The 14066-nt window shown below is 32.4% G+C and overlaps 1 protein-coding gene across 1 annotated transcript in view; it reads right to left on the reverse strand.

Annotated features, from left to right (window-relative positions):
- Positions 1–14066, reverse strand: part of LOC115228352 (catalase) — a 55382-nt gene that overhangs the window by 13974 nt on the left and 27342 nt on the right. The window contains exons 6-10 of the mRNA XM_029798954.2: positions 13017–13196; positions 8733–8924; positions 7324–7476; positions 5094–5232; positions 2544–2695 (exon numbers count right to left, since the gene is read on the reverse strand). Coding sequence (XP_029654814.1) covers positions 2544–2695; positions 5094–5232; positions 7324–7476; positions 8733–8924; positions 13017–13196 — 816 coding nt within the window. The remainder of the gene's footprint in view (positions 1–2543; positions 2696–5093; positions 5233–7323; positions 7477–8732; positions 8925–13016; positions 13197–14066) is intronic.

The raw sequence follows: 14066 nt of genomic DNA on the forward strand, positions 1-14066 counted from the left end.
CAACATATATACACACATACACATGCACATTATGTGTGGTAAAAAATTTGCTTCTCCGTCACATGGTTCCAGGTTCTGTCCCACTGCATGGCACCTTGGGCAAGTTTCTCTTACTAAAGCCTTGAGCTGACCAAAGCCTTGTGAGCATATATATATATATATATAATATAATTTGAGAAAAAACCACTACTTTGCAAAACAAACAAGGAAAGACTTAATCAATACATAAAAATTTTTAATATATATATATATATATATATATATATATATATATATGTATGTATATGTGTGTGTGTCTTTGTATCTGTGCTTGTCCCCCACTACTGGTTGATGTTGATGTGTTTACATCCTTGTAACTTAGGGGTTTGGCAAAAAGACTGATAGAATAAGTACCAGACTCAAAAAGATAAGTACTGGTATCAATTTGATTGACAAAATGTCTTTATGGGGGTGCCCCAGCATGGTTGCAGTCCAATGACTGAAACAAGTAAAAGATAAAAGCTAAAGGATACACATACACACACGCATGCATGCATGCATGCATGCATGCATGCATGTATGTATGTATGTATGTATGTATGTATGTATGTATGTATGTATGTATGTATGTATGTATGTATGTATGTATGAATGAATGAATGAATGAACGAACGAATGAATGAATAGAAGTGCTTGAAGCAGTAACACAATGAATCCCATATTCTGTACAGAATCATGTTGTTAGGTGGTCAAGATTTTTCTAAGCTTGTATCTTTGTACTCTGGAACTCAAAGACCATAACTTTGCTTAGTCTTTAAATAATAACTTAATCCTGAAAGAGATATCCATAGTGTCTTAGATTATATATTGTACTAAGGGTACTAATATAGCTTACAAAAAATATTAGTGCTTTATCAGTTTCCAGCTTTGCTCCTTTGGTAAGTTCTTTTATTTTTGTAATCAGAAGTCATAGCAGAACTGTTCCTAATGAAGGCACAGGGCTACAAATTTTTTTTCTTTTTCAGTGCAGGTGACATTAGCCAATTAAAGCACTCTCAGTATTTGGTCGGTACTTTATTTTATTGATCCAAATAAAGAAGATAAATAAATGAAAGGCAAAGTTGACTTTGGCAAGATTTAACTCAGAACATAAAGAGCTGGAAGAAATATAGTGTGATGTTCTAATGATTCAGCCAATCTGCTGCCCTTGTATAATAAATAGCATTAAATTGTGGTTGAAAAAAATTTATAGAACTTTGGCTATTTTTAATAATAATTCTCTGTACCATAGGCACATGGCCTGAAATTTCAGAAAAAGGAGGTTAGTCAATTATAATGACCCCATTCCTCAACTGGTACAGATTTTATTGATTTTGAAAGGATGAAAGGCAAAGTTGATCCTCTGTGAAATTTGAACCGAGACTAGAAAGAGCCTGAGCTCAAATTCCATCAAAACAATTCATTTGTCACCAGTTATTAGTAAAGAATGTGTACTCCGTATCAGTGGTAATTTTAAGTTCAGAAATATTATAATTATAATCAAATTATTAAATTGTTCAAATGCTGGACTAATGTATTAAAGGTCATAACTCAAACTCTGCAAAAGGTATTTCCTTATTTCCTTGTCTTAAGCAATGTATCTGAAAAATAGATAAAATTCTTATGTAAAGCCAAAGATTGGCATTTATGAAAGAAATCCAGCTTTAAAGTTTGTCCTTTACCAATTCATAAGGGGAAAAAATGTTTTTGCAGAAGCCACTCATTGATGCAAGCAAAGATAAAAAGTAAAATATTAAAAATGTAAATGGAAATCCAATGCCTGCCAACATAGAAGATGACTCTAAAATGGATGATGATGAAGATGATGAAGTTGATGATGATTATGATGATGATGATGACAATTATCCTTTTTAGCTGTCATGGTCTAGACAAGTATGAGTGATAGCATTTCTTCACATTGCTTCATTGAAGGTCAGTTCTCTTTAGCTGTTTTTTGGGTCAGCCTTAATATGCTTGTTATAAATATTTATTACTTCACCTCTGTTTCTGTTAACTCCTGCCACTGTGACATTTATTCACCCAGTTCTCATTAGCTTTTACAGCATATTTACACTGCCATAAGCCTTTTTTTTCTTTTTTTTTTTGCAGTCAGTTACTGCCATCCTTAATTTCAAGTGATTTTCTAGTCCCAGTTTAATGTCTCTGAGACAATAAACAAAATAAACAAATAAATAGATAATTAAATAAACAAACATCAAGTGCTCTAATTTTTTTTCTGGTGTTATTTCAAACAATCTAGATCCATATTAGAGATAACAATGATAAGATAACCAACTTTAAACCAATAGCTCTATACAAACAGGCTTAAATTTGAAGAAACATTTTTGTTTTGACAATTATCATACCACCTTGTTTATACTTTGTTTATAAGTAGTTTGAATTAATAATTTCTACTTCACTCTATGGAAACCTAAAATTAGTGGTATTATCTTAGCGTGTGTACTATAATATTTAAATTTCATTGTTTTTATTTTGCTATTTTCTTTAATATATATCTGACTAACCTTCAGCCAAAATGTTCCAACTTGAGAATAGTTGTCAGTGTCTTGAGTATTGTAACGCTGAACATCTCCAGAAGCTAAAAATGGCTTCTCCACGTATTGAATATCATCAACAGGGCCAGAAAAACTGTTAGGGTAATAATTGGGAGTTCCTCCTGTGTAAATAAACAATGAATTGATTTTCATATATAAATATTTTAAATTAAGTTTTAAAGCTTTGCCTGTAGAAACATTTACTGAAAACTACAGTGTGTACAATAGAACACATATCAGTGTACTTAGAACTGATTTTAATTGAGATGAAGTGAACAGATTACATTAAGACAATCCACCATCATCCTCATTGTTTTAATGTTCACTTTTCCATGCTTGCATGGCTCAAGTGGAGCTTACTGAGATTTTCTATGACCAGATGTCCTCCCTTTTGCTAACTCTTACCTGTTTCCAAGTAAGGTAACATTTCCCCATAGATATGTTCTCATAGACTTATTAGAAACAACTGACATTTATTTATAACAATCACACAATATCAAGAAAAGGAGATACAAATACACACACACACACAAGTTTCTTTCATAACTATAATTATAATGTACACCAGAAAAACATAAGAACCTCATTAAATCATTCAAGTCAAGCATCATCATCATCATCATCGTTTAATGTCCGTTTTCCATGCTAGCATGGGTTGGACAGTCCGACTGGGGTCTGGGAAGCCAGGAAGCTGCACCAGGCTCCAGTCTCATCTGGCAGTATTTCTACAGCTGGATGCCCTTCCTAATGTCAACCACTCTGTGAGTGTAGTGGGTGCTTTTTACGTGTCACCGACAAGGACACCAGTAAGGTGGCGCTGGCATCAGCCACATTCAGATGGTGCTTTTTACGTGTCACTGGCATGGGTATCTTAACTACGATTTCCATTTGATTTTTATTTTGCTGTTGGTGTTGACGTACTTGACTCAATAGGTCTCCTCAAGAACAGCGGGTCACTCTACGATCCAAGGTTAGCACAGCAGGCCGTCCTGCAAGCCATGAACTCACTTCATTTGTCAGGTCTTCACAGTCACAGCATATCTCAGAGGTCTCGGAAGTACTTAATATTTTTTGGTTGAGACAGTCAACATCATTCCCTTCTAATGTCTTCATATTTTAACAGAAAGGTAGTTCAATTTTGATTTTACCCTACACACTCCATCTGTTAGGTTTGAAAAAAAAAAAAAAACGAACAGAGTTTATTTGCCAATAGTGTGGCATAAATGAATTAATAAATCAGCCTTTGGAGAAAAGAGAAATGCTATTATTAAGTTGTTGATATTGAGATAGAAGGCTATTTATAAATATCTATATCTTATTATCTAGGAGCCCTATAAAAAATCTACTATTATCAAAGGGCTCAAAGATTCAGGCTAGAGAAAAATGGACTCCATCTAGAAACTTCTAAAAACATCTTACTGGTAGAACTCTGACCCTTTAGCATTTAAACTGACCATATCAGGCCTAAATATTCTAACCCATTTTGCGTCCAAATTGCTTAGATCTTGCCTCTCATACCTACAATGTCATTATAAAAATGAACAATCACATCTAAACTTTGAAGCTATGAGATAACACATGATTAATTCTAAACAATGTGAATAAACAAGCATTGCATTTGACAGAGTTATTTGAATGCTAAAGGCTTAATGACTTTTTAAAGAGACATTTGACAGAATCAATGAACAATGATTATGATGTATTACAAATTTCAAGTAAGCTTTTTTCTCAAAAGTATTTTATTTATATTTGATTCACATTTTAATTATTTTTGAAATAAAAGTGTGTTTTTTTTCACCTCAATAGCTGTTTGCAAATTTAACCCATTTCAAATATTGGTTTTCAATTAGGCATTACATTTAATTACTAAATCAATCATTTCATTAATTTTTCAGCTTTCCATTTATGCACACTGTCTTGTCATATAGTAAGTGGCTACATTGATAATATAAAATTTGTATATTCTACACACATATCACAAACATCTTAAACATGCACACACACACACACAAAATAGTCAAAATAATTGTTTCTAGCATAGACATAAGACTTCAGGCTTAAGAGGAGTACTTGGCTGGTACTTTATTTCATGGACCCTAGAGGGATGAAAGGCAAAGTTGACAATGGCAAGATTTGAACTCCCAATGTAAAGAGCCAGAACAAATACCACAAAGTATTCTGTCAATCTACAACCCTTGAAATAGTCATAATAATAATAGTGATTTCTTTTATTAATAATCCTTTCTACTGGAAGCACAAGGCCTCAAATTTGGGGAAGGGATAAAGTTGATCACATTGACCCCAGTATGCAACTGGTACTTAATTTATCGACCCTGAAAGAATGAAAGGCAAAGTTGACCTTGGCGGAATTTGAACTCAGAACGTAATGGCAGATGAAATACTAAGCATTTCACCCGGCATGCTGACGATTCTGCTAGCTTGCCACTTTATTTCTTTTATTAATAATAATAGTAATAATAATGATAATAATAATATTAGTTAAGATATGAAATTACTTAACTTGGTTGTCAGTTACACACTGAGGTCCGTCCCTTTGATAGTTGGCTAAACGGCTTCTAAAAGGACAATTGACTGGTAGCTGGAGATAGTTAGAACCTAAGCGATGCCGATGGGTATCAGAGTAGGAATACAGGCGACCCTTTAATGATGTGATAAAAAAAGTATTGAATTACATACATAATTTTATATAAAATTAAATAAAACAGAACGATATATATATATATATATAAAACAGAACTATATATATATACACACACACATGTATATGAATTTAAACATGATAGAATAAGTTGTTTTTAAAAATTGAAAATAAGAGAATATTGCAGATAATCAAATTAAAGAAGAATACATATATAATTTGGCTTTGATCAAAATATAGTAAATGGAGAATGAAAATTCCAAATACATCACATAACATTTGAAATTAGTTATTTAGTTATAATGACACAAATGTTGAAAAATCCAATCAACATATATTCCCACTAAATTACTTTTCTTAAATATAGACTAATGAAGTTAACATATTTTAGTAGAAAATTTAAACATATTGGTCTTGTATTGTAAAAGTAATTTTTATTTCATTGGAAATGTAATTATGAAAAAATGGGGAAGATTGACATTATTGCTATCCATACAAGTAGTATTTAGTCCTTATCATATCGCAAATAAAATAGTTGTTGAAAAACTACTCTTTAATCAGCTAATTTATCCAGTCTTCTAAAGATGTAAAAAGAATAGAATTAAAGACAAGTGATGCAAGCATGTATCTGACTCATACAATGTTCACTTTCCAGACATTTTATACATTACTGCATATGCTTTATACGCACTTTTGACAAGTTGTGGTGCACCTGAGCACTGTATACAATAATTTCATTATTATTATTATTTTAAGACGAATTCTTGTTCTCTGACATTAACTCAGTTGGAAGCGAATGACATCATTTTTGTTCCTAGCTTCTTTTAATATTGTAGCAATAACCATTTTAGCCATTTTGAAATGTGGCGCGAATTGGCAATATGACGTAATGTCTTTGCCGAAGAATTATCATTTTCGTTTTTTCTATTGGTTAATATAACTGCTCATATAAAGATTCTAAAAGTTTTGTAAAGAATATTTGTCATGGATTTCGATTCTTTTTAGTCAAGTTGAGCAGCTATAAAAACTCTGGATTTTGGGCAAAATTTCAGTGTTTGTTGGATGTCACTGAACTCCACAACACTCACTCTTTTGAGACATCGGTAATTTTTATGCCATGTCTAAGTTAATCACAAGTCTATTTTGATTTGTTGGTTAATGTATTAGCTAGAATTGAGAAATTAGTTAATGAAATTATAGTCGTTCTTCTTCACGACAAAGTTATCTTTCCTACTGTAAATAATATAAAATGTTATATTTATATAATAAAACTAATTAAAAGAAAATGTTTCTCTTCACATTTATTTTTCAACTGAGCATAAATAAGTATGCATTTCTGTAATCCTTGATTATGTTTTCTTATAGCAGTTTAAAGGACACAAAGAAAATATTTAACATACATGTCGTTAATATTCATAGTGTTTCATGCGTATATGTCTCTATGATGTTATAACTGTAGTTAGGGTTTTAGGTATAATGATAACACTTTAGTATAAGTGACATTGAATCATTATATTCTACCTTACTCAGAGAAAAGCCAAATAAAATAATATAACCTAAGAGAAAGTTTAAGGTTTAAAACTAAAACCGCCATAGGAAAATATCATTACCATATAATACAGTTTTTCTTAGTCAACATAACAAGAAAGTATAAACCAGCTATGGGCAAGCTGCATCCTGCAGGACTTTCTGAATGGCATGCCAACAAAAAATTACCTTGAATTGTTTCAGTAGCGTGGCCTGGCTGATACTAAGTCATGTCTCATGCAGCTTGTTTCTCAAAAATGGTTGCCCATGTCTCAGATAAATTATCCCTGGACTCTCAGTCTTTCTTTATGCAGCAACTATATACATCATAGCGGTTTAATAGTGAAACTATATCTGGTCATTATGAAAATGGTTAATAAGTAGTAATTGCATCCTTTTGGCTTTCTAAACACTAAAAACTGGGTCTTTTTTCTTTTACAATAGTGGAGCATGGTAAGACAAAGTTATATATATATATATGTTGTTATTCTTTATTTGCTTGACATAAAAAACACTTCAAAATTCTCTGAGAGAAGTTGCATCTTCTTAATGGAGGCTACTTACTTGTAACATTTTATCTGGGCTTGGTTCAATTCCTGGAATCATATGTGCAGGTGAGAAAGCAATCTGTTCAACTTCAGCAAAATAATTTTTGGGATTGGTGTCAAGAACCATGCGTCCAACAGGTATTAGTGGAAACTCACTATGGGGCCAGATCTAAATTATTCATGAAAACAAAACAAAAGAATTAATAGCATTCCCTTGGATCAATTTGCACAAAATCATTGAAATAACATTGTACCTAATTCTGAAACCTTTGATGTTTTTGCCGCACAGCAACATCTTTACTTATCTCTGAATCAGCCAAACACAGAAATTAATTTGTCCTTTTATTTCTTAATGTCATAAATTGTCTAAGGATCTATGTTATATTCACACACAATTGTTCTGAATTTTACCTCTTTTCAAGCACTCTACTATTTTAATTTCACAGTACAATATGAAAATTACATACTTTCTTTTTACACTTCACAAAGTTAATAAGGGTAACCATTGGCTACCCTTAATAACTTTGAAATATATTTTCTCTCATGTATGGACAGTATTTTAATGATAGTCTATTGATCCAGGAAATATGATTTTGCAATTTCTTCCTGAACAACCTGCACAGATAATTTGTTTGTAGTGATTAAATGTTTGTGCTGCACATAAGCTCACTCCCTCCATCAAATCAGTTTTACCTTTACAGGTGCATGGCATGCTATATGTCAAATGCCAGAGCGATTGCTGAGCAACTTGAGATGAAGTATTTTGCTCAAGAACACAATGCACCACTCAGTCTGGGAATCGAACCCATAATATTGTGATCATGAGTGCAACACTCTAACCAATAGGCCATGAGCCTCCACAATGGATAAGTAAGTAGATATGTAAGTTACAAACTAGGAGCACTGGAATAATGTTGGCAACCAGTGATGGTATTTAGGTGAAAATAAATTGACAAAACACAAAAATGTGTCAGATAATCAGGTCTGCAGAACTACTGGAAAATATTTTAACCTTTTAGCATTCACATTATTCTATCAAAAGTAATGCTTATTTATTCACATGGCTTTGAATTAATCATGCATTATCTTGTAGCTTTGAGATTTTTAGAATGAAATTGCAGGGTAGATGTGAGAAACTGTATCTGGTTTGTTTGAACATAAAATGCATAGAATATTTTGGCTGGGTATGGCCGGTTTAAATGCTAAAGGGTTAATGGAACTTAATTGTACATGAAAGTTTATTGTATTGTTTATGGTCTTTTTCAATAAATAAACATTAATATAACTAAAGTTTAGAGCTGACTCATACTAGTATTCTCAACAGAAGAAAATCTTTGTAAAAAATAAATTCAGAGATTAATAAAAAAAATATTCCAGGAGGAAATTTTCAGAAACAGTGATATATAGGCAAAGAAAATTCCTTACTTTAGTTAAATCAAATGGGTTCCATCGGAAGTTTTCAGCTTCTTTAAATGTCATCACTTGAATGTACAGAGTCCATGAAGGGAAATTACTATTCTCAATTGCATTGTGTAAGTCTCTGATGGCATAATCTGGGTCACTTGCAGACAGCCCGGCTGCTTTATCAGCCATTAAATTCTTTATACCTTGATTTGTCTAATATAGTTTGGTAATTTGGATAAATGAAAAAGGAAGAGTATAAGAACAATGATATTCAATTATTCAATCTGAACTAATTTATAAAAGAAATATTATGCTGAATCAATAGTTTTGCAATATTTTGGTAACTTCAAGTTACAACAAAAGCAACCATGCATTCAAAGTAGAGGCCATTATGTTGCTCTGTTGGAAGCCACCTTCTGCCAGTTCTTTGATCCCACACCAATATCAGTTCTTGCCCTTCACTGAAGCTTTCACCTCCTCTTGGTTGGTGAAGTGTTGTGAGTGCAGGATGTGAGCCATAGATCAGAACAAGTAATCTGAAGGAGCTAGGTCTGGACTGTATGCTGGGTGTAGCATCAATTCAATTCCTTGAAATTTCTGGAGTTTATTTTGGGTTGCTTGAGTGGTAGGAGGTCTTGTGTTGTCATGCTGCAGTAGAGCTTGCTTTCTGTTAACCAATGCCAGGTATTTTTGCTGCACAATGGTATATATATCTGCTGCAGCTGTTTGGAGTACAGATTGGTATTAATGGTTTGCCTGTCTGGAATGAACTCATAGTGAATTATCCCCTCATAATTCCACCAGATGCAGAGCTCACCCTGTGTTTGAAATACCCATGTTTGGTGATAGGTTCTGGAAGCTAACCCTTGCTTAACCACAGCATATGCATGTTAAGATTGCAGAAAATTATCTCCTTCAGACTGTTACTTGCTCTGATCCATGGCTCACTTTTTCATTAGCCAAGAGGAGGTGGAAGCTTCAGTGAAGGAGTTCTTTGCCTAGAAGGACAAGAACTGGTATCAGCAAGGGGTCAAAGAACTGGCAGAAACATGACTTCAATAGTGCAACATGATGGCCTCACCTTTGACTTCTAGACTGCTTTTGTTGTAACTTGAATAAAGCAAATAAATAACCAAAATATTGCAAAACTTTTGACTCAACACAATAATAACCAATGAAATATAAAATAAAATTTCAAGAAGTTGAAACTATTAAACAGTAACTTAGATTTAATAAATGGCATTAAAATAACTTGGAAATCATTAAAATTAATTATATGTATATATTACATTTTGTATATAAAATTGCTTTCAGCCTTAAAAATTAGATAATAAATGCTGAGAATGAAGAACAAATTTGCCATCTAATTATATTTAAATACATGTCATGACGAAGATAATTTGGTGCCACTCATGACATTTTCCTATGGAGAATGTCAGAAAAAAAAGTCAAAGATGCTAGGAAAAGACGATATCAGACTGTCGTACATTGAAATATTTTACAACCAACCAATAAGAAGCAATGATAATAATAATAATAATAATAATATTATTATTATTTTTTTAAATCTGTAGAAATAGATATAAAAAAAGATTTCATTTGAACATTGCACAATTCAAAATGTAATAATAGCATTTATATGAAAATTTGATTCTTACTAATTACTAAATGACTGGGTAGTTTACATGAATTTCAAGCAATTATTAACACAGTTGACATAGAATAGTAAATTTAAAGTTGCATCATTGAATAGTTGTTCAAAATTTGGTACATCTCTCCAATGAGAAAAGTATCTCGGCCTGTAATGAAGGTAATATCAGTGAATCAGACAGTTGGAAATAATATTACAGTGTGGTACCACACAAAATAAGGAGGGGTTGTGTTTTATTGATAGGTTGTTGTCATTGTTAGCACCAGGGCAGTCCTGATTAACTAGATTTATAGTGAAAGGTGTTCAGGCCTTGTTAATCCCATCCTTTTTTTAAACATTCAATATTAGGACTACATTATTCTAGATGGTAGAGTGTAATTTGAAGAAAATTCTGCTGCTATTTTAACATGTCAAACTATCTGTAAAGGCTCCCTTGCAGTCTAAATATTGTTGTTTAGCCCCAAGTTAGCCCTAATTCAGCAGATCTATGATCAAAAGCATTCTGGCCTTCACCATCCAGGCTTTTTAGAGTTATTTAGGATTATGTTGTTTAATGTCTCTTGAGATGATAAGAATGTGATTTGAGGAAATCTGGCTATTATTTTCAGTGCTGTGAACAATGAGATAGAGGCTTTCTCAATGGCTATGTTTGGTGTATTTCATCATTGTAACAGGCTTTTGAACTGGATGTAAACCATAAGATATAGACAGAAAATAAATGAAATATTTTATTTGAGTTAAACTTTTCTACCAGTGTCCACCATATGTTTAATACATTACTCAATTGATTTAGCATTCTTATTGTTTTAGTAACTTGATCATAGCATTGCAAGGAGGCTAAATGAAAGATCCAGTAGTTCACTGTTCTGGAGTTGAAATTTCAAATTGACTCAGGCCACCTCCTCCACTTATATAACTGATGAAGAAATAAAAATTTAATCAATCTTGTCATGGATTTATGGATTGCATTAAAACAATGAAAATTTATTTATTTATTGTAAATATTGGTATGGCTTATACAGAGAAGGATAACACATATGTCCCTTATAGGGTCACCTGAGAAACATGGTAAGAAATGGGTAGGATATGAAATTATGATGCATGAGTTGCTGCAGGAGAAAGCTACACATACACCAGAGATCTAATCTGAATGTTTGTAAAAGACTCTGCTAAAGGTAGTCAAAGCCTAAATAGTGGTGAATGATTTAGTTTCCAGGTTAAGAATATTTTTTATTAGAGATATACAAAAATAATCAGGTATGAAAATAAAATAATTAACACATTCTAATGATGTTCATTCTTCCTTATGCTTTATGGCCCATTTTGGTATAAATCAAATGATTCAAATCTTGTAAAACAAAAAATGTTTATCATTATTTGTTAATAAGTTTCTGTTCTCTAGGTTACAAATATGCATTGTTTTTTTGTTTTTTTTTTATTTCACAATGAAAATCAGATTAAACTCCTTGCATATATAAGCTTTTCAACTTACTTTTAAAATTTGCTATAATGGAATACTGAAAGCTAACTGAAACTAGTTAAATATTTAATGAAATTCTACTAAAAATCTTTCATTGTTTTATTGTAATATAGTGAATAAATAGCTTTCATCTTCTAGTCATTCATAATATGTTCCTGCATTAATGCTGAGAAGAATTTTTGAGCTATATTAAAAAGAATTACAGCTGGCTGTCTTTTGTGAAGTATTTCTTTTGTAGCCGTCTCATTTTATGTACTATTACTGACATGTGACATTGCCCAGATATTTTGTACTAAGATAACAGTTAATGTCGTTAAAATGAATGGATTTTAATTATTCTTGGTATCAATTCTACTGTTTTTCTCAAGCTCTTTTATTAACTGTTTCTTTTATCTTAACTCTTTATAGTTGACCCATGCATGACTGCTAGCAGTTTCTAAAAATGTTGACACCTTATCATAAAAGTTGACATTTCACTATTAAAAAGAAAAATCAATAACATACAGTTTTGTAGTTTGCATAAGTTAGAACTAATTCAAAATATTTTTTTAAAAATAACAGTGCATTTTATTTTCATTTATATTTTCGAAGTTTATTAGTTATAAGTATGACAGCATCAATGATCTTTGTAAGCCATCCCAGAATGTGGTTCCTGTTCAGTTTAGACTTTGACAAGTTGAGCTTTGATACATTTAGAAGAAACATGGGTGTCAGGGATTCCAGTTAGTTGAGGGGAATGATTGCATAAATGAAATAACTGAAGGTGTAGCAGAGGTGAGACACAGCAAGGGTCATAAAAAGAGGAGAAACGGGTGCATCAGGTAGGCCTGGATGGAAGTGGTATGCAGAGTATTAAGGTGGCAAGCTGGCAGAAATGTTAGCACGTCGGGCGAAATGCTTAGCAGTATTTCGTCTGCCGCTACATTCTGAGTTCAAATTCCGCCGAGGTCGACTTTGCCTTTCATCCTTTCGGGGTTGATTAAATAAGTACCAGTTACGCACTGGGGTCAATGTAATCGACTTAATCCATTTGTCTGTCCTTGTTTGTCCCCTCTGTGTTTAGCCACTTGTGGGTAGTAAAGAAATAGGTAAGCAGAGTATTGCTTCAGATCAGAAGCAGAGCCATTGTGATGTACTGGAAATGACAGATAAAAATCTAAGAATCAAAACTTACTTTAAAATGAAATTTACAATAGACAGCTTCACTGTTTTGGTTGACCATCTTAAATGTATGACTTCCATAACCATTCATTCTGCGATAGCCATCTGGTGTGCCACGATCAGAGAACAGAAAACATACTTGATGAGTAGTTTCAGGCCGCAGAGTAATGAAGTCCCAAAACATATCTGGATCCTTAAAAAAAAAAGAAAATATTTCAGTTTACAAAAATAATTTACCATAGAGAAAAGTGTTTTATTGAAGGCAACATTTTAATTTTGATGACCTCTAAGCATCAATCTTGATATATTATAAAACTTTGTAAATTTAGTTAGAGAATATTACTCATCATCATCATATAACATCCACTTTTCCATGCTCGTATGGATCAGACAAAATTTGGTGTGGTAGATTTTCTACATTTGGATGCCCTATCTGTTGCCAACCCTCACCTGTTTCTAAGCAAAGTAGTATTTTCCCTTGGCTAGATATATTTTTCACAGAAGACTGGAAACAAACAACATCACTTGATGACGCTCATTTACAACCATCTTGTGGTGTTTAGGCAAGGACACATACACACACACAATGGGCTTCTTTCAGTTTCCATTCATCAAATCCATTCAGAAGACTTTTGTTTCCTGTGGCTATAGTAAAAACACTTGCTTAAGGTGATACTCAGTGTAACTGAACTTAAGATCATGTGGCTGGGAAGCAAGCTTCTCAATCACATAGCCATACCAGCACCTATTACTCAGTAACACAATATTCTAATCAAACTGCTATTATACTCATAAGTAATCTATTCTCCAAATTTTAAAACCAATATCATGTTTGTTCATAAAGAAATAAATAAAAATATGGAGATATGTGTGATAATAAAGAAGTTAAAAGCTACATTAAGCTTCATCAAAATTAAGATAATGTAGAAAAAAGTCAAAATATGCTACCTCAAATAGACCATCATTTCAAGCCTGTTATTGTATGAAGAAGGAATATCTGAAGATACTTGGTGTTTCTCTGTCCATGTGTTTATTACACTTAAGTGCTAATAACTACTAAATT

Source organism: Octopus sinensis, linkage group LG2 (genome assembly GCF_006345805.1).
Source record: "Octopus sinensis linkage group LG2, ASM634580v1, whole genome shotgun sequence".
NCBI lineage: Eukaryota > Metazoa > Mollusca > Cephalopoda > Octopoda > Octopodidae > Octopus > Octopus sinensis.